Here is a 17,726-nt window from a genome sequence, read left to right as displayed (position 1 = left end):
GAAGCGCGCAAAGAAAAGTTGAGTAGTGGCGCCGTGCCCAGCCCGAGTAGTGGAGAAGGAAAAGGACGAAAAGGGCGAAAGGCGAAGACTTTGAGCTGTGGTCGATCGGCGCCAAACCAGAAACGCCGCGCCCAGGCCGCACCGCGCCACTCGCCCTGGACTGCCAGGGCCCAAGCGACCCGTTATGGAAGGAGCACGGGCTAATTATGCAGCGGATACAATCCCGCAACGCCTTTTAACAATGCCAATATTTTTGAGATTGGAGCAGATTCTCTTCTATGTCTTCAGAAAACTCAAAAATCGATCAAGGCGAAAGCTGTCTAGAATCCTGAGTCAGGAATCTCAAACAGGTTTCCTGTCTCAGGTTTCCTGAGTCAGGTTTTCAAACAGGTTTCCTGAGTCAGGAATCTCAAAAGGTTTCCTGACTCAGGTTTTCAAACAGGTTTCCTTGGGTTCGGCACCCTGTGTAAAAATCTGAGTCAAGGCATCAACTTCAACGCCCTGACTCAGGTTTTCAACACAGGTTTCCGAGCCCAGGGGCGTCCGCTACAGTCAGATTGAACTACTAATTGAAAGGGTTCCCCCGTAGCGAGCCAAATTTGAGAGCACAGTAGGCAGCTAACTCTCAAATTAAATCAGCTCGAGTCTTATCTCATTTCTATGGAGCGAGAATAGTAGGGCAAAATTTGTCGGGTTATTTTCTGTTCTCCAGGGAACGAGCAGGACTGGCAATTAAATAATAAATTAATTTTTAACTTCATCAACTTGGATTAGCAGCAAGCAAAACTAGGCTCGAACAAATGAGTCTATTAAGCTTTGCTGGGCTTATCCAAGGCCTAACTCGAATAATCAAAGGCCCCTTTGTTGCCGGACATGTCCGAAAAAGCACGAACGAATCAAGCAATTAAAATGACGCAAATACCAATTTAAAATAAAGCCCGTTTTAACATTTCGACAATGCGCCAATGTCCGTTGTTAATAACTCGCTGCCCTTCTCGGATCTACTGCATTGCACTTTATTATTCTTCATTATGCTGCATAATCTAGTCCAATATAGCCAGCCGCGCTAAGCAGATTTCGCTCTTTCTCTGCCACTTTCTCGCCAAAAACCTATCTGCGCTCAAATGCTCTTAAAATCACTCTCAGACAATAATTGCATTATAATCCGCAATTCAAGAATTTTGCATTTACGGGAGTAGATATCAAGAATCGGATTACCTGCTCAGTGTTTTCTTAAATTTTTATCATAGTGACCCCCTTATTTTTTCTGCTCAAAATTCATTCCAGGCAATTATCTCTTTCCTATGGGAGCCAAAAATTAAGATTTCTTGAGCTTTCGAGCTGATACAATGCAAATCGGGCACCTCCGATTGTCTCCAAAATGACCATTTTTGGAAAGTAAGCGATCTTCGACAAAAAAATTTTGTTAAAAATTTTTTTGAAATTTGAAATTTCAGCTTCCACAGGAAATAGAGAAAGGTCTAAAGTTTTTGTTTCGAAAGTAAAATAAGGGTGTTAATATTTTTACTTTGGGAGAAAAGTCTGACAGAAAATGGCGATTCTTGGTATCTAACCCCTTAAAGAATTCCCATTTACTAGTTATTTTTAGTGAAAATTTTTCATGTTGAATTTTTTAATCCTTGAAATGCTGTTTATATTCGAAAATAAGAGCTGGAATAGTCGGACAGCGAAATATTCGGAGCACCCGGTTTGCCCTACGGGAGGAGCTTGCTCTTGAATGCGTCCAAATACTCTTCTAGCTCTTTTTTTTCGCGGGAAAGAGATTTAATCTAGCTCCGAAATGGTGATTTTCATAACTGTTTCAATTTTGGGCCTGGCGCTGGGAGGCCTGAAAGACGAGACGGTTCACAAAGAGATCGACGAAAAAGGCGGAGAAATGGAACTCAAAAACGGCGCCAAGGTCATCGTCGAGAAAAAAGACGTAATCGACAGGAAATCGTTTTCTTTCGCGGTTTTGCCATCTGGCTCGGTTTTCAATGGGAAATTGGAACACGCCGCGGGCGAAGATTATTTGGCCCAGAGCTTTACTTTCAACAACGGTCTCATAAGAAGGTAGATTTCGCCAAAAAGAACTCTTCATTTGACTTTCTCTTCAGAGCGATGACTTCCCCAGTCGTTCTCCAAAAAAGCACGCGCAACAAAAACTTCGATCCTCTGGGAACAGCGACTTCCGGAAACAGCAGCAAAGTGTGGGACTATCACAACGAAACCGAAGCCGTGGGGGAGTACATGACCGACTATTATCTTCTCAAGCCGCAGAGAAACTTCAATCGGCCGATTACTGTACTTTTGCCGATCAAGCACGAGTTGAAGAGAAACTTTACTTATCACGTGTTCGTCGTCAGCCAAGGTAAGCGCAAGGTCATCATCTAGGCTTAACAACCTGAGTAGAAAACCTGACTTAGGGTGCAAATTCTGAGTCAAAAAAAAACGATATGAAAATTTTAATCTATTTGGTAAAATTCTGGCGAAGCCGCTTTGCGGCTTCGTGTATAAAATAGCCGCTCGTCGGCTTTATTAGAACCCTGAGTCAGGGTCCCTGACTAAGGTTAGGCTACCATTATTTTATCTCAAGCTATTTTTAACATTCTGGCGAAGCCGCTCCGCGGCTTCGGTTCTGAAAAAGCCGCTACGCGGCTTTTAATTAAGGCTCTTCCAGGACCCTGACTCAGGTATCTAAACAGGCTTCCGAGTCCAGACCACCAAACTCATCAGTTTCAAGCAATTATTTTTTTTTTAATTTTTCAGAATTCTCGCACCACGCGCCAGAACTGTCGACAGAACACGTGGAGCACTTTTTCGTAGAAGGCTGGGGCTTCATCAACTCGAGAGAAGGCTCGATCGAGCTTTCCGGCGGCTTTTTAAAGTTCGAAACGGCGATGGGCGGCTTGTTCGTCGCCGCCCAGTTCCGCGCAGAAAACGGTAAGAAACTCGAGTAAACGCTCTTCCAAGACGACGCTATTCCTCCTCTTCAGATCCATATGCGCTGGTCGGCGTCGCCAAGCCATCTGCTGGACGGCGCTTTGGCCTTGCTCTCGTCATCATCTGTTTGATCGTCTTGAGTGCAGTACTCGTCTACCGCTTCGGCTTCAGGAACAACGTCAAATTCACGGCGCCGCCGGCGCTCGCGCAAACTTTCAAGTAATTTTTCAATAGAAATCACGCTGATTAAGGGGGTACACATCATAAATAGAAATTTTCATGATTTTCTTTACTTAAAATCTATAATTTTTCTGAAACTTTGGTCTTCAAAAGAGCCGACTAAAAGCTTGAGTTTCTCGGGATAAATTAAGGGTATCACTATGCTAATTCCACAGAGAAAACAACGAAGTTTGTGACCTTCATTTTGGTCAAATTAAATAAGGGCGTCACAGTGTTAACTTTGTAAGAATAGTCTTCTGAAAAATGCCGATTTCAACGATACCCCCTTAATTAACACTCTTCTTCTTTAGTTATCTGTCCTGGCGAAAACTGACGACAAGCAATGCAGTAGTGTAAATACCGTATTATACGGTCCGTATATATTTCCGACGACAACAATTTGAACTGGATTATGTGGCGACATAATCAGCGAAAAAGCCGAATAAAGACTCTTCCTGTAATTAAAGATTGTAACCAATAAACTCTTCAAAGCTCGTTTTCTTTTGCTTTATTTTTATCATAAAAGAAGAAAATCATCTACTGGAGATCGGAAATCCAAGTAAGGGAGTTTTTATTTTTTTCAAACTGCGCGCTCTAGTGCGAGAGTTCCGTCGCCTCCGCCAATCAGAGAGCGCGCTTTTTTTCCGTGAATGTTCATTTTCTGGATTTCGCCGAAGAAAGATTTTAGAGAGAAATAGATGAATATGAAGATAGATAAATTTTCTGTTTTTATTTTCAATTAAAAAAGAGCAAAACTAAAACCTGTGTAAAAAACTGAGTCAGGGTTTGTGACGCTAATTCCTCCGCGGCTTTTCAATTTTTCTTTTCCAAAACCTGAGTCAGGTTTTTACGCAGGTTGCCGAGCCCAGCTTTCAAAGCGAAATTTAACCCTAAGTTTTACTTTTCAAAATTTCCTAAGTTTGCTTTAATTCCAGATGCTGTCGGAAGTCGAGAATGTGTTGAAGCAGCTGAAGAGTTGCAAGAGTCCAGAAGACGTAGAGGCGATTTGCGAGCCGCTTAACTCGTTGGCGTGCGCCGAGCCGGGCCGGGCCAACATCGACCTCCGCGCCGCCGGGTTAAGAGACTGGTGGACCGAGCTCTTATGGGCAGGGATTTCGAGTTAGCTCAAAAACAGCGTTTAAGTTTGCGACATCCCTTTTCTGGATTTGCAAGCAAAACGCGCTGACAGACGCGACGATCAAAGAAGTAATCAACATTTCCGCCGCTGTTTTTCAACAAGTCGCTTCGGAAACTCCCTTTACAGAAGTCGTCAAAGACCTGCACAAGATTTTCGAGACCTCCACTATCAAGGTAAGCTGGCGTTTTTCCTCTGTTATTGATTTCTTTTTCAGCAAAGCTGCTTTCTGGACTTTTTCATGAAGACGGTGCTGCAGCACTTCAAGCTCTGGCGCCAAGTTTTGACGAAAGACCGCGACATGACGTTTATTTCGCGCGACCTGTCGATTGAGAACCTTGAAGAGCCGCTGTACCCCTTTCCGCTGAACATGGCGCTGCCGGAGTTGTATCTTAACCCGCCGCCGCGAATCGACCCCGAAGAAGACGCCGAAGCGGCCGAGAGCGGCTCCGGAACGCTCTTGAACGAACTCGTCAATTCAGAAAACGGTGCGTTTAGGCAAAAAGGCTTTTCGTGAAAGCTCATTATAGCTGGGCTCGAAATTCAAATTTTGAAAATCTCTTCAGAAATAGAGCCGATCGAAATCGAAATCCCGATCGGCGCGTCCGTCAGTCGTGTGGCCCAGTTTTACGAGAAAATCACGAGTTCGATGATGGAAGAAATGAAGACCGAAATGGAAAGCCTCATCGAAAAGAGCGAAAACGAGTTGAAAGAAGCCTACCTCCCAAACAGCTAGAAACGCTGCTTTTTTGTTGCTTTTGCCTTTTTTTCTATTTTCAATAATCTATTCTATATTTTTCTAAAAAACGCTCATTATTTTCGCTTTTATAGAGAAAAGAGGGATGACGTTTCTGTGTTTTCTCTGCACAAAAACTATCGTCTTCGGTGGCGAGGTGACCTGGGCGGTCCACTGCGTCCAGTGCGGACTCAGCTTTCATCCTTCCTGCCTCTCGCGCGCTGCCGACTTCGCCAAGGACATTCCGAAACAGATCGACTTCGCGAACGAGCAGCTGAGCGAGCAAAACGTCAAAGAAGACTTCGTCTGCGCGATCTGCCACTGGTTCAACAACGAGGAGCTCTTCCTTGCTCCTTCGCAAAAGAAGTGCCCGAAGAAACTGTCGAAGGTCATAAGAACATGGTCGCATATCTTATTTAACTGGTAGAAAGACAACGCTCTTTCCGCCTAAGAAATATCGTTTAGGTACGACGAGGCTGAGTGGCAGGCGAGTGCTGCCGACAAGGAAAAGGTCGATGTCACGAAAGTCATTTCTTCGCATTTAATTAAGGAAAAAAGTGGCAAAAATTAAATTCTAGCGATTGTTTGGCGAGATACGGCAGCTTCGCGACAAAATTTGCATGAAATTTTCAGTCAATCAGACGACTCTATTCAGTCTACCGCCCAATCAAATGCAGAAAACTAGCCCACGCAAATTTTCCGTATCAAAAATTACATCAAAACTTGCGTGGGCGTCATTATCCGATGCTGATTAGTCGGCAATCTGAATTTAGTCTTTTGATTCGCTAAAAAATTTAACACAAATTTTGTCGCTTCTTCTTTCAAACGGTTTTTTTGCCACCTTTTTTAAGCAAAAACTGCTTCAAAAATTCAGTGGCGGGGTGAATTCGGCGACTGGGAGGGCAAATCCGACTCCGCTGAAGCTTTCGCTGCCGAACGGAGACAAAGACTTTCCGCTTATCTCTCTGGCCGACTTGCAGGCTTTGGTGATGGACGAGAAGATCAACTGCGTGCGCCAGTTTCTGTTCATTTTGCTTTGCTGGCTCCTGCTCATCCGGGCGTCCAAAGACAGAAACAGTAAACAACTCTAAAATTAGGCACTCCCTTCAGAGCTTCTTTTTTTAAAGGCATCGACTACTCGCTGATCTGTTTCTCCGATTTGATGAGAGAAGTGCAGGAGTATATGGTCTGCCCGGACCACCACCTCAACATGGACATCCTCGCCTATGACAATCAGTGGGACCAGGGTTCAAACTTTTTGACGAAAACTGTAGCCGATGAATTTTGTAGAAAAAAAAATTAGTTGAAATTTTACGTCATTGATTTTAGTCGTTCATGGTCAAATATTTTTAGTGAAATATTTATGCTAAAATGAAATTTTAGTCCATTTTTACTTACTGAAAAATTACAAGTCAAAAATCATCTATTCAAAATTTTAGTCGTTTTCAAGCGTTTGGCAAACCCTGCAAAGATTTCGTCCCCTAAAGATTTCAAAATTCCGGAGCAGTTTCTGATTTGCGCCATTCCGCACAAGTTCGCCTTCCTGCAGACGGAGACAGACGATCGCCCGTGTCTTGTCCAAGTCCTCGGGAAAAAAGCGATCGGCCAATACAGAGTTTTCCCGCTTTTCGACTGCGATGCCGAGAGCTTTCCAATTCTCGACTTGAGTGGTTACGTCGAATTTGTCGACCACACCGATCTTTTGAGCATTTCGGCGAGTCAGCTTAGAAATTTCAAGGTTTGTAAACAGAGCGACAAAAATAGGGCGACAATTTCTCAGCGACAAAATTCGATTGGTGCCTATTTAGCTGCTGATTGGCCGACAGTACGAATGCATGATTTTGACTGGTTAAATTTTAAATGAAAAATTTGTTCGATTAAAAATTGTCGCACCACCGACACTACCCCCATATTTGTCGCGCTTTTGTCGGTCAATAATAAAAATAAAAGAATTATCAATAAATTTTTTGAATTAAATATTTTCTAAATTTAACTGACTTTTCAGCCCCAATTGAGCAGTTCGATGCCGAAGAAAGAGCAAGATGAGTATTTGGAAGAGTTCCAAAAATTCCTGGACGAGCTGGAGCGGCGAGGCTACGATTTGGACGACCTGGTCGATTTTTCACCTGACGAGGTTGTCGCCCGTGTCGCTTCGGTGCACACGCAGACGCCTGTGGCCGATTTTCCAGAGCCCGAGGCGAGTTTGAGAGACATCGAGCAGAAACTCAAGCTCCTACAAGTCGAAGAGCAAGGAAAAGCGATCGTCGAGAAAATCGAGCGAGAAGACGCGGAAACAGCGAAGCCGCCGCACTGCGCCATTTGCTTCTTCGAAAAGAAGGTCATCAACCAGAAAAGCGTGGAGCTGTGCTTGAATCCTGAGGAGCCAGCAAAGGCGCTCTACTTCTGCTTCAAGCTACAGTGGTTCCTCTGCGAGCCACACTACCAGCTAGGGTCCGAATTTTTCTATTTATTTAGATGTTTTTGATTTTCGAGAGCAAGCGACTAAGATAGCGGCATTTTTGCTTGTCCAGATTCCGACCCTTTTTGTGCAGTTTCTTGACCTCTTCAGCGAAGAGTACGTTCGAAAAAACACGCAGAAGAGCAACGACAGCTTCAAGGACGGCAAGGAGCTGCAAAAAAGCTGCCAATTAATCACCGAGCTGCAAAAAAGCTTCAACTTCGAAAACAAGGAAGAAAGTTGAAATAGGAAATCTAGCCTTCACTCTTCACTGCCCCTATTTTCCTTCACTGATAGAAAAAAAACGACTCACTCACTGATAAAAATGATTTTAGAAAAAAAAATGGAAAAAAGAAAATCCGCGAATTTTTCAATTGTTTTCAAATCAGTTTATTCAGAGTGTGAAGGGTGGATTTTGACGATGAATGAGGAGTTGGAGCGACTTTTGCCGAAATTGTCGGTTTTCAAGTATTCGATGAAGCATCCGGCGCGCTTCGATTTGCAGGTCACGCTCGTCCAGTGCGTGATCGACCGCCTCCTCGAGATGGAAGGGGAGGTTCCCCTCAGAAGGTAGCTAGAAGATTGGATTGTTGACTCAAGTGTTCTTTTAGAGTGATGGAAGTACTGAACGATTACTTCCAGAGGAAGAATAGCGGTATCTGGCGCCAGTTGAAGATGTCTCCAGAGAAGGTGCGTACGATTGTCTTCGGCCTCGCCAAGCCATTCGACAAGAGAGTGAGCAAGGTGGGAATCATCAATCCGACTTTTCAATCGACTTGCATCAACAAGCTCATCGAGAAGTTCGTGATGACTAATGAGTGCACTGTCGCGCGGGCAAGGTTTTCAGCTTTAGGTCTTTTCGGGCGGAGCTCCACTTTCGTAAGAGCACGAATTGTTAGACTAAGTTGATAGCTGGAAAACCAAGAATAAGCGAGAAGAAGTGAGACGTCAGTTCGACACGACGATCGACTTTAGCTACATTCGGCGAGGATTTCTGCTCAACGTAGAGCCAGTTTATTTCGAGCGCATTCGCACGTGGTGGTGGGACGAGTCCACCAAGAAGGGCTTCGTCAAAACCAGAAAGGGCAAAGAGATTGTGTCGAGAGCGGGTTGCCTCGTCCGCTTCCTTATTTATTCGCAGAAGGACTCCCTTTTGAAACGATACCGTTTCCAGCTCTACTCCGAAATCGGTAAAAAAAATTGCTAGTACCACGACTATCATTTCTGACTTGAAAATCGACTGTAACTCTGACTGTAACGAGCTTCTTGCTTTTCAGCAGGAATTTTTCATTACTTCCAGTCAGAGTTTCAGTCAATTATCAAGTCAAAAATCAGAATCTTTTCTGTAGCAATTTCATTAATCATCATCATCCTCTTTAGCTGCGAAAATCGGCAAAGCGATTGAGAATAGCCGCCGCGGATTCATCGACGTGACGAGTGTTTGTTACGCGGTATTCGGCTTCACGCCGTTTTTCGTCGACGAAGGCATCGTAGCCAACGTCGTTCTTGCGACAAGAGAACTCGAGGTACTCTAGACAGCTGAATGTGAAGCTTAAATTTGTTTCAGTTTCTGGACCGCTTGACAATCCGCTTTTCGGAAATCGAGGACTCGAAAGAAAAGAAGAAGAAAAGAGAAGCGAGGAGGGCTGAGACGCGCGAGTCCTCCCTCGAGAAGCGAAACTACTCTTCCGACGAAGACTACTTCACAGAAGAAGTCGACTAGCGCATCTTAGACTAGGCCAAGTACCTTCCTGCCCAGGCGAGAAAAAATCACGCTGCCTTTGTTATCTTTTAAATTTGCACAAGCTCTGATAACGCAATAAAATCCTCAAAAATGATACCTCTTGAACTTTATTCTTATCATTATGTTTCTGTTTATTACGAAAAAAATGACACTAACAAGGCAGGGTTCATCTCCAATGCAGTATCTTATGAAATAAGGGGTTACCAGTCGCATGAAATTTCCTGAAATATGAATAATTGTAAATTTTCCATTTGTGCATTTTGCAGATGTAAGAACTAAGATTGATTGTTTCGCGATGGAGACGAATGATAGTGAGCTGAATAGTATGGACTTCGAAAGCACTAGCGGCCAGTCTTCTTCTGCGATGGAGGCTGCAGAGATCGTCGAGCTGAAGCCCTGCGTCGAGGAGCTTAACAACTCGGCGGACAGCAACATGGTCCAGCTGGACATGGTAGAATTGAACGAGGTGCCGCCGGAAGTGGGCGAAATTAAAATGAAGGGCTCGAATGTGTCGATCACCCCACGTTCGCTGATCTGCGTCGAGCTCCCTGTCAAAGTCGACAATCCGGAAAAGATCATCGGCGCTCTGGGCGGCCGGCAAGTCCTGCTAGACACCTTCAACGACGTCGGTACCTCGCAGTTCACCAAGCGGCGGCTAAATTTTAGCTTTCGGCCGGACGATCCGCACGCGCACGCCGCTTGTGGGGATCCCTGCATCACCGAAAATGCTCTCGTGCTGATCCAAAAACTAAGAAGCAAGAAAGACCCGAAAAAGACGAAAATGCGGATGAAAATCGTCGGCTGTTCCAGCATCGCTTACAAGTTCCAGGCGCCGGCGGATTGCCAGCAACTGCCAGTGCTGCCCTTTGAAAACGAAAAAGCAAAGTGCGTTCAATTTTGCCTGCTTTCGATCCGGACTCCGAGGCGATTATGGAAACGATGATCAACGCGGACCTGCCGACGGGAGGAGGTCCCTGCGAGCTGAACAAAGCGCTCGAAAACTACTTCGAAAAACCGGAAATTCCAAGCTTTCTTCCGCCGATTTTCTTCCTCCAAAGCGACAAGCCAACGATGTATCTATTCCGAGACCCACTGCCAGAAAACAAGTCGAACAGGAGCAAAATGGAAGCAAAGAAGACGGCGATTGAAAAGGGGCGAAAGCGGCGCGTCGGCTTTTCCGTCGAGATTAAATTCCACGAAAACTCGCAAAGCATTCCAACAGAGCTGTCAGAAAACGCGAGGAAAAATGAGGCGTGCTTCAGAGCGCGAAAAGATGCTCAAAAGGTCATTGCCTTGTTCGAACAAAGACCGCTCTGGTCAAAGGTAAATCAATAGTGAAATCAAAATGTGGTGTCCCTATTTTAACGGATTTTCTAGCACCTGGAGAAATTTCATGAATCCGTTAATTCGGGGACTTTTTTCAAAGAATATTCAATTCGTTAAAATGGAGACATCCCAGAAGTTTATGCTCGTTAAAATGTAGACCCTATTTAAAATCATTTCTGTAAGTAAATTGATGATTTAGCATGCGCTGATGGATTTGACCGGAATGAAAAGTGATACAATGAAGGAACTCTTGCCGATGATCGCGTTTTATTGGAAAACCGGTCCTTGGGCACGACTGTGGAATCGGTTTGGCTTCAATCCGCTGAAGGAGAAACTCGAGGGCCGGAAATACCAATCCATCGACGTACGCGTGAACATGGACACGAGCATCCACGTGAAACGGAGAACCATGTCCAAATTGCCGAATGTGGTTGTCTACAACACGATTCTCAAAGACGGGCCGATGGAGTGGGCGCACGAAGCTCAGCGCATGTTAGATGCGAAGAAGAAGGAGGAAGAGAGAAATGCGCAAAGGGAAAAAGGCAAGTAACTTTTGGATTCTTGGATTTTTAATACTAACTCGATTGTTTAGCACTGATCACATTTATACGAGCGGATGCATGCCTCCTCGGCGCCAAATGTTCTACCAAGTCTGCGATGTTCATCTGCCCGAAGTTCAAGAAAAGCTAAAAGAAAGTTTTCCCGTCACGCTAAGGATTGGTTCCACAATTTATTTAAAATTGATAGTGTTAGTCCTAGTCATATTCGGAGAGTTGCAATAATGATCAGTTGTTTCAATTTTTTGGAGATAACTAGCAAAAGATTAGTACATTCGGCTGTTGCTGCGCATCTTGGAAATGGTGGATTCGGCGATGTCGGCTCGTTCCTCGGCTTCTTCCAGTTCGTTTTGAAGCTTTCGATATTTCGAGGTGTTTTGGCTGGCGATTTCTTCCTGCTCCTCGGCCTGGCGTTTGAATTGTTTCACCTGGAAAGACAAGAGTTAAGAAAAGAAGAAAGAAAACTGTTTTACCTTGAGCTGGAGCTTGTCGACTTGGTCCTGCGCCCTATCGAGGTTCTTCTTGTCCTCTTCGCCGACGTAAGTCGCCTCTTTGACCTTTCGCTCGAGTTTGCGAATGTGTTTCATCTCATCAGTGCCTCGGCGTTGCTCGTTCTCCAATTCAGCGTTGAGCTCGCGGAGCCGCACTTCCAGCTTCTGGACATGTTTCTTTCCACCCTTCAATGCCACCTGTTCGGCCTCGTCCAGCTTGTTCTGCAGCGTTTTCACTTGGGTCTCCAAGTTCGACTTCATTCGTGCCAGATGAGCCGCGCAGTCCTGCTCCTTCTTCAGCTCATCACCGATGATCGACGCGTCTGTGATGGCCTTTCTCGCCTTGTCCTCTGCGTTCTTGGCTTCTTGTATCGCCTCCTCGACTTCGTTCGCAACGGCTACGAGTTCCTTCTCCATCTTTCGCTTCTGGTTCGCCAGCGCCGTGTTTTGAGTGTGAAGCAGATTCGCCCGTTCCGTCGCTTCCATCAGCTCCTGCTCAGCGCTCTTTCGGCCCTTCTCTGCTTGCTCGAGTGAGCTTCGGAGTTCGTCAATCTCAGCTTGGAGAAGATTGATTCTTCGCTCAGTAACAGCCAGTTGTTCGGCCTCAGCGTCCTTCAACCTCTCTGCATCGTCGATGTTCATCTGGAGGTCCTTCATCTGGCCCTGGACGTCTTTATTCTGTCGGGTTGATTCGGTCAGGCAGCGATTTGCATGGGCAAGTTGAATTTCAAGATCGGAGATTTCACCTTCCAGTTTTTTCTTGATTCGAACGGCTTCAGATCTGCTCCGTGTTTCCTGATCAAGCTGTTGCTGCACGGATTCGAGCATTCGCGCTGCGTTGCGTCGCTCGTTGTCGATTTCTTCCTCCTTTTCTTGCAGCTTCTTGTCGATTTCAGCCTTGATTTGGCCGAGTTCGATCGAGACCCGGAGTGTCTTGGCTTCTTCTGATTCTACAGCGCACTCGACCTCTTCCATCGACGCTTGGAGCTCATTCTTTTCGACTTCGATGGATCGCTTCGCCTTTTCAAGCTCGGAAATGGATTTGGCTCCTTCGGCGAGTTGGTCCGACAGATCGGCGAGTTCTTCTTGGAGAAGTTTGTGTTCCCTCTTGGCTGATTCCAGTGCGTCGAGGCTCTCTTCGTACGAGTTCTGGATTTTGAAGACTTCATTGCGCGCCTCTCGGACTTCCTTCTGCGAAATTTCAAGATCAGAAAGGATTTTGTCCTGCTTGAGCTTTTCGTCCTCGATCACGCGGTCGAAGGAGCGTTGTTTCTTCTCAAGTGCACAGCAGGCAGCGTTGGCTCGTTCCAGCTCAACCGTCAAGTCTTCGATTTCAGTCTGCAGCTTGCCCTTCGCCTTCTCTAGCGAAGAGCATTTCGTCAACGCAGCTTCGACGCCTTCCTCGGCTTCTGTAAGACGCCCAGAAAGCTTTTTCTTCGCCTCTTCGAGCTCCTCGGTTCGCTGGACGGCGTCAGTCTCGTACTTGGTTTTCCACTGGCCGACTTCGCCGTTAATTTTCGACAACTGGCGCATGAGCTCGTTTTTGCCTTCGATCTCCTCCTCGGCCTGCTCTTTCAGCAGCTCGTAATCGTGCTTGGCAGCTTGGACCTGGTGAGCGAGCACGTTTTTGGCCTTGGTTTCTTCCTCCAAACTGCGGCGAATTTCATCGTTCTGCTGGTTGAGCGAGTTCTTTGATCTGGTCATCTGGGAAAGCATGGTTTCTTTCTCCTCGAGGGTCCTCTTCAGCTCGTTGATTTCGGTCATCTGGCGGGCTGTGTCGGCCGAAGCTTCGTTGATCTGCTTCTCTCGCTCTTCGAACTGGCCCTTTACTTCGCCCAACTGCTCGTCAAGAACGCGGCTTTGCTTCTCAAAGCTGACCTTCGACTTGGAAAGAGAATCAACAGTAGCGATGAGATCATCAATCTCCATCTTCATTTCCGATTTCTCCTTCTCGAGCTTCTGAGTCACCCGCTGGAGATTGTCGATCGTCTCGTTCAGTTCAGCGGAGGTGTCGGCATGCTTCTTTCGCAAAGTGGACAAGTTAGACTCGTGGGAGATGTTGTGTTCTTCCAAGTCGCGGTGGAGTTTGGAGACTTCAGCCTCGCGTCGCTTGTTGATCTCGATCTGGCCCTGAGTTTGGTTGTTTGCCTCTTCCAAACGCTCGGAAAGTTCTTCCAGTTCTCTGGCGAGATCGCTCCGGCTCTTTTCGGCTTTGGCTCGTGCGGCGCGTTCAGCTTCGAGCTCTTCTTCGAGCTCCTCGATTCGCGCATGCAGCTCCTTGATCTTTTTGCCTAACTGGGCGACCAAGGCGACCTCGTCTTCATAGCGAGTGGAGAGCTGGTTGTACTCAAACTCGGCCTTTTTCAGCTTTTCTTGAAGTCGCTGCTTGTCGTTTTCGAGGTCCATGACTGTCTCTTGCGCCAGTCGAAGATCACCCTCCAGTTTGCGCTTGAGTCGTTCAAGATCGAGTCGACTCTTCTTTTCGATTTCATAAGTCTGCTCCAGATCGTCAACCTGCTGCTCGAGCTTCGATTTCGCCTTGGAAATGGAATTGCACTTGTCCTCCTCGGCCTGGAGATCGTCCAGAAGCTGCTGGTGAGCTTCCTGCAGCGCCTTCTTCTCCTTGGAAAGTTTCGCCACGGTTTCGCCTTTGCAATCGAGCTCGTCCGTTTTCGATCGAACTTGCTCCTCAACACTGCACTTTTCTTTCTCGACCTTGGCGAGCGTGGATTCGAGGTCGTCGATGTCCTTGCGGAGTTCAGAGCACTCAGTCTCCAGTTTTCGCCGCTTGTGCTGAAGATCAGTGGAGATTTCCTCCTCATCCTCCATTCGCTCGTTGAGCTCCTTGAGTTTGCCCTCGAGATCGATTTTGGTCTTCATGAGGCTCTCGAAACGGTCCTCAGCATCGGCAGCGGCGTCGTTCTCGCCATGAAGATCCGACATGAGCTTGTTCTTGGTCTGGATGAGTTTTACGTGGTCCTGCTCGAGCTTCTTGCGCAGCTTCGTCTCCGACTCCAGTTCCTTCTTCATCACTTCGTATTCAGCCAAGAGTTCGTCCATTTCTTTCCGCTTCTCAGCCGTGTTCAGTAAGGGCTTGATCTTGAAGAGAAGTCCTTGCCAAGGCCAGTTTTTGAGCTCGTTGAATTTTCGCCAATTTCGCTGGATCACATACGCGCCATTTCGCTCGTTGATCGTTTGCACGTATCGTTCGCGAGCAAGCTTGCATCGAACATGCGTCTGGAGCTTGATCAAAACGCGCGCAATCGTGTCGTCACGAAGATCTTCCAGCGAACCGATTATTCCAGCTTTGAAGAAGACCTTTGTCTGGCCGAAACGGTAGCTCTCGGGGTCGATCTCAGTGATGCCACCAAGGATCTTTTCGACGGCCTTCTTTGGCTCCATGAACTGGCCCTTTGGCACAGCGTTGGGGTTGAGGATTGAGTATCGCTGCTTCCACTCGTCGTATTCGACTCGCGACGGGAAACCCTTTCGGCAGATTCGGATACCTTCCAAGACACCATTACATCGAAGCTGGTGGAGGACGAGATGGTTATCCATCAATCCTGGCTTCTTGATTTCGTTGGGGACGATGCATCGGACGAAGTGGGGCTGTGTCGCCTTCAGATTCGTCATCAATCGGAAAAGCGACTCCTTGTGCTGTCCAGAAATGGTCGAAGCACCGCCGCCCTTTCCTTTCTTGCCTTTTCCCTTCGATTGTTTCGCAGCTTCTTCGGAGGACAAATAAGTCTCCCAGATCTCAGCGAAAGTCGGAATCGATGACTTTTTGTACAAAGCGATAACGGAGGTGTTCATTGGATCCTTGTTCTTGGTGAGCCAGTCGGTGACGTTGTAGGCCACGGAGCCGGCGTAGTGATGCAGCTCGAAGTGCGCTTCAAACTTGCCTTGCTTCTTCACCTTTCCGAGGGCTTTTGACTTGCCGAGATGCTGCTTGAGGAGTTTTTCTTTGTAAGTCATGTCTGTTCCCTTTGGAACCATGCACTCCTCCTCCAGCAGCGAGAGAATACCAAGAGGCCGCTCGATCAGATCCAGCGACGCCTGCAAGTCCATTCCGAAGTCAATGAACTCCCAGTCGATTCCCTCGCGTTTGTACTCTTCTTGCTCGAGAACGAACATGTGGTGGTTGAAGAACTGCTGCAGCTTCTCGTTCGTGTAGTTGATGCACAGCTGTTCGAAGGTGTTGAAGTCGAAGATTTCGAAACCTGCGATATCCAAGATACCGATGAAGAAGTTGCGCGGTAATTCGGTGGCCAGAGCCCGGTTGATCGTTTTCAAGAGCCAGTCGAAGAGACGACCGAAGACGCCCTTAGTCAGCGCGCCCAAAGCGTAGTTGACCTGGTCCACTGTCTGTCCCTTTGTGACGTATTCTGTGCCGACCTTGACTTTTGGATTGCAAATCGCTTTCAACCAGTCGGACGAGTTAACGCCAAACAAGTAAGCAAGCTTGTCTGCTGCTTCAGTTCCATCTGGCTCTGCCTGTTCTTCGCGTGGCTTTTGCTTGAATTTTTGGTTGCCGCTGTGCATCATTCCCGCCGTGATCTTGTAGATTGCGTTCTTCTCTTCCTGCGAAAAGCCGAGAATATCGAAGGACTCGTCCGTCGCATCCAGTTCCTCTTTGTCGTTGATGGATTTGACGACGATTTCTCCAAGAGAACAGAACTTGTAGTCGTACGGATCGGTCGTGATCATGCACATTTCGTTGATTTCCGGCTTGTGGCCGGTGCACATTTGGTAGAAGATGTGGAAGCATCGCTCAGTTGGAAGCTAGAAATAAGGATATTTTGGAAGGTTGGCTTTTTAATTTACCTGGAAAGTGACTCGCGATTTCTCGAGAAGATAAGTGTCGATATCACCAGATGAGAGCTTTCCATTGGAACCGAAGTGGATTCGGATGAATTTACCAAATCGAGAGGAGTTGTCGTTTCGAATGGTTTTCGCATTTCCATACGCCTCCATCGCCGGGTTGGCAGCGACGATTTGGTCTTCCAGCGAGCCCTTGTCGTCGGCCTTCTTTTCTCCGCCACCGAGAGCGGCGACGGTGGCGAAATAGGCGATGACCTTCTTCGTGTTGACGGTTTTGCCGGCGCCGGACTCACCCGTAATCAACATCGACTGATTCTCACGATTTCGCAACATGTCGTTGTAGGCATTGTCGGCGACGGACCAGAGATGCGGGGGCATTTCCGTCTTGCGCTTGTTCTGGTAGCAGCCGACGATGTGCGGCTCGTAGACGGGCAGCATCTTGTACGGATTGACAGTGACGCAGAAAAGACCCGAATAAGTGTAGATCAGGAATTTTCGGTATCGCTCGCCGAGATTGTAGACTACAGCGGCTTCGGAGAGGAAAGTCATGTTCGCCATGTCTTCGAGGAGCTCGTACTTGGGCGGGTTTTGCGGCTCGACGTCCTCCGCCTTGTATTCCTTCTCCTTTCCATCTGGCTCTCTCTTCACCTTGATCTTTCCGTCCTTCTCGGCGAGCTTGAGCGCCTTGCAGTAGGCAGTCTCGGAGTAGGGCACCCAGACGGAGCCCTTTTCGAATTTGGCGCTTCGCACAGTAATTAGCTCTTCAGCTGGCAGTCGAAGATACCGAGCGGCGGTTCCCGCTGCGTCCGGATCGTAAAGTCCCATTTCTCGTTAGTTGAAGTTTTTTTTGGAAAATAAATTCGCTTTCCTTGCTGGAACCAAATCTCTTTCTTTTGTGAATTACTCTTGCCGATGCGCTTGATATAAAAAGGGTGCAACTGACGCTCGGGATTATCATTAATGATGGGAGCAGGCGACAATGTCAGCTGGTACATTTCGGAAGGGCAAATTTTTGAAATATCCAAGGTGGGAAGCTTTCGTGCCCTAGAACCTTATTTTTCATGTGAATTATCGATCAATGTACTCGTTACTAGGGGAAAGGGGCTTCTTTAAACATGGGTTAAATTTATAAACTAAAAAAAATTATTCAAAAATCGGAACCAAGAAAAGATGCACAAAGATCGATGGGTGGTTTCCGACTGGCCAGATCGCCCAAATTAGAAGAAAAATCACGAACGACTTGGAAAACAGCCGCGAAAGGAGAGAGTCTGCCAGCAAGAATACCAGCGATCTTGC

General features: G+C 46.9%; 6 protein-coding genes across 6 annotated transcripts; 5 read left to right on the top strand and 1 right to left on the bottom strand.

Annotated features, from left to right (window-relative positions):
• Window positions 1-1,778: 1,778 nt before the first annotated feature.
• Window positions 1,779-3,640, top strand: LOC145708166 (uncharacterized). The gene is made up of 5 exons (XM_081785809.1): window positions 1,779-2,073; window positions 2,118-2,371; window positions 2,770-2,943; window positions 2,997-3,162; window positions 3,474-3,640. Exons 1-5 carry the CDS (start codon window positions 1,802-1,804, stop codon window positions 3,517-3,519), a joined length of 912 nt encoding a protein of 303 aa, XP_081641935.1. The 5' UTR covers window positions 1,779-1,801; the 3' UTR covers window positions 3,520-3,640.
• A 457-nt stretch (window positions 3,641-4,097) lies between these two features.
• LOC145706643 (uncharacterized) lies at window positions 4,098-5,094 on the top strand. Its single transcript, XM_081784064.1, has 4 exons — window positions 4,098-4,206; window positions 4,244-4,473; window positions 4,515-4,785; window positions 4,864-5,094. The coding sequence occupies exons 1-4, from the start codon at window positions 4,098-4,100 to the stop codon at window positions 5,031-5,033; spliced, it is 780 nt and encodes a 259-aa protein (XP_081640190.1). The 3' UTR covers window positions 5,034-5,094.
• A 26-nt stretch (window positions 5,095-5,120) lies between these two features.
• Window positions 5,121-7,849, top strand: LOC145706691 (uncharacterized). Its single transcript, XM_081784119.1, has 5 exons — window positions 5,121-5,456; window positions 5,499-5,583; window positions 5,885-6,110; window positions 6,161-6,771; window positions 7,039-7,849. The coding sequence occupies exons 1-4, from the start codon at window positions 5,140-5,142 to the stop codon at window positions 6,334-6,336; spliced, it is 804 nt and encodes a 267-aa protein (XP_081640245.1). The 5' UTR covers window positions 5,121-5,139; the 3' UTR covers window positions 6,337-6,771; window positions 7,039-7,849.
• Window positions 7,850-7,892: 43 nt separating this feature from the next.
• On the top strand, window positions 7,893-9,329 carry LOC145706689 (uncharacterized). Its single transcript, XM_081784117.1, has 5 exons — window positions 7,893-8,061; window positions 8,103-8,325; window positions 8,423-8,681; window positions 8,872-9,017; window positions 9,059-9,329. Exons 1-5 carry the CDS (start codon window positions 7,913-7,915, stop codon window positions 9,212-9,214), a joined length of 933 nt encoding a protein of 310 aa, XP_081640243.1. The 5' UTR covers window positions 7,893-7,912; the 3' UTR covers window positions 9,215-9,329.
• Window positions 9,330-9,512: 183 nt separating this feature from the next.
• LOC145706636 (general transcription factor 3C polypeptide 5-like) lies at window positions 9,513-11,251 on the top strand. Its single transcript, XM_081784057.1, is given in 4 exon segments — window positions 9,513-10,166; window positions 10,169-10,558; window positions 10,761-11,103; window positions 11,154-11,251. Coding segments are annotated over 4 exon segments (1,437 nt in total). The 5' UTR covers window positions 9,513-9,560.
• Window positions 11,252-11,278: 27 nt separating this feature from the next.
• On the bottom strand, window positions 11,279-17,335 carry LOC145706683 (myosin-13-like). Its single transcript, XM_081784110.1, has 3 exons — window positions 16,434-17,335; window positions 11,592-16,391; window positions 11,279-11,546 (listed from the first exon to the last, which is right to left on the bottom strand). The coding sequence occupies exons 1-3, from the start codon at window positions 17,253-17,255 to the stop codon at window positions 11,385-11,387; spliced, it is 5,784 nt and encodes a 1,927-aa protein (XP_081640236.1). The 5' UTR covers window positions 17,256-17,335; the 3' UTR covers window positions 11,279-11,384.
• Between the last annotated feature and the right edge of the window lie 391 nt (window positions 17,336-17,726).

This window comes from Oikopleura dioica, chromosome XSR, assembly GCF_907165135.1.
Source record: "Oikopleura dioica chromosome XSR, OKI2018_I68_1.0, whole genome shotgun sequence".
NCBI classification, from domain to species: Eukaryota; Metazoa; Chordata; class Appendicularia; order Copelata; family Oikopleuridae; genus Oikopleura; species Oikopleura dioica.
This window is presented reverse-complemented; position numbering and strand designations above follow the sequence as displayed.

Coding starts and splice junctions, on each gene's coding strand:
- LOC145708166 (XM_081785809.1), top strand. CDS start 1,802: ATGGTGATTTTCATAACTGTTTCAATTTTGGGCCTGGCGCTGGGAGGC. Junction 2,074..2,117: donor AACAACGGTCTCATAAGAAG/GTAGATTTCGCC, acceptor CTTTCTCTTCAG/AGCGATGACTTCCCCAGTCG. Junction 3,163..3,473: donor GCGCTCGCGCAAACTTTCAA/GTAATTTTTCAA, acceptor CTTCTTCTTTAG/TTATCTGTCCTGGCGAAAAC.
- LOC145706643 (XM_081784064.1), top strand. CDS start 4,098: ATGCTGTCGGAAGTCGAGAATGTGTTGAAGCAGCTGAAGAGTTGCAAG. Junction 4,474..4,514: donor TCGAGACCTCCACTATCAAG/GTAAGCTGGCGT, acceptor TTTCTTTTTCAG/CAAAGCTGCTTTCTGGACTT. Junction 4,786..4,863: donor ACTCGTCAATTCAGAAAACG/GTGCGTTTAGGC, acceptor AAATCTCTTCAG/AAATAGAGCCGATCGAAATC.
- LOC145706691 (XM_081784119.1), top strand. CDS start 5,140: ATGACGTTTCTGTGTTTTCTCTGCACAAAAACTATCGTCTTCGGTGGC. Junction 5,457..5,498: donor TCGCATATCTTATTTAACTG/GTAGAAAGACAA, acceptor AATATCGTTTAG/GTACGACGAGGCTGAGTGGC. Junction 5,584..5,884: donor TTTCTTCGCATTTAATTAAG/GAAAAAAGTGGC, acceptor ACCTTTTTTAAG/CAAAAACTGCTTCAAAAATT.
- LOC145706689 (XM_081784117.1), top strand. CDS start 7,913: ATGAATGAGGAGTTGGAGCGACTTTTGCCGAAATTGTCGGTTTTCAAG. Junction 8,062..8,102: donor GGGGAGGTTCCCCTCAGAAG/GTAGCTAGAAGA, acceptor GTGTTCTTTTAG/AGTGATGGAAGTACTGAACG. Junction 8,326..8,422: donor ATGAGTGCACTGTCGCGCGG/GCAAGGTTTTCA, acceptor ACCAAGAATAAG/CGAGAAGAAGTGAGACGTCA.
- LOC145706683 (XM_081784110.1), bottom strand. CDS start 17,255: ATGGGACTTTACGATCCGGACGCAGCGGGAACCGCCGCTCGGTATCTT. Junction 16,392..16,433: donor AATCGCGAGTCACTTTCCAG/GTAAATTAAAAA, acceptor CCTTATTTCTAG/CTTCCAACTGAGCGATGCTT. Junction 11,547..11,591: donor TCGACAAGCTCCAGCTCAAG/GTAAAACAGTTT, acceptor TTGTCTTTCCAG/GTGAAACAATTCAAACGCCA.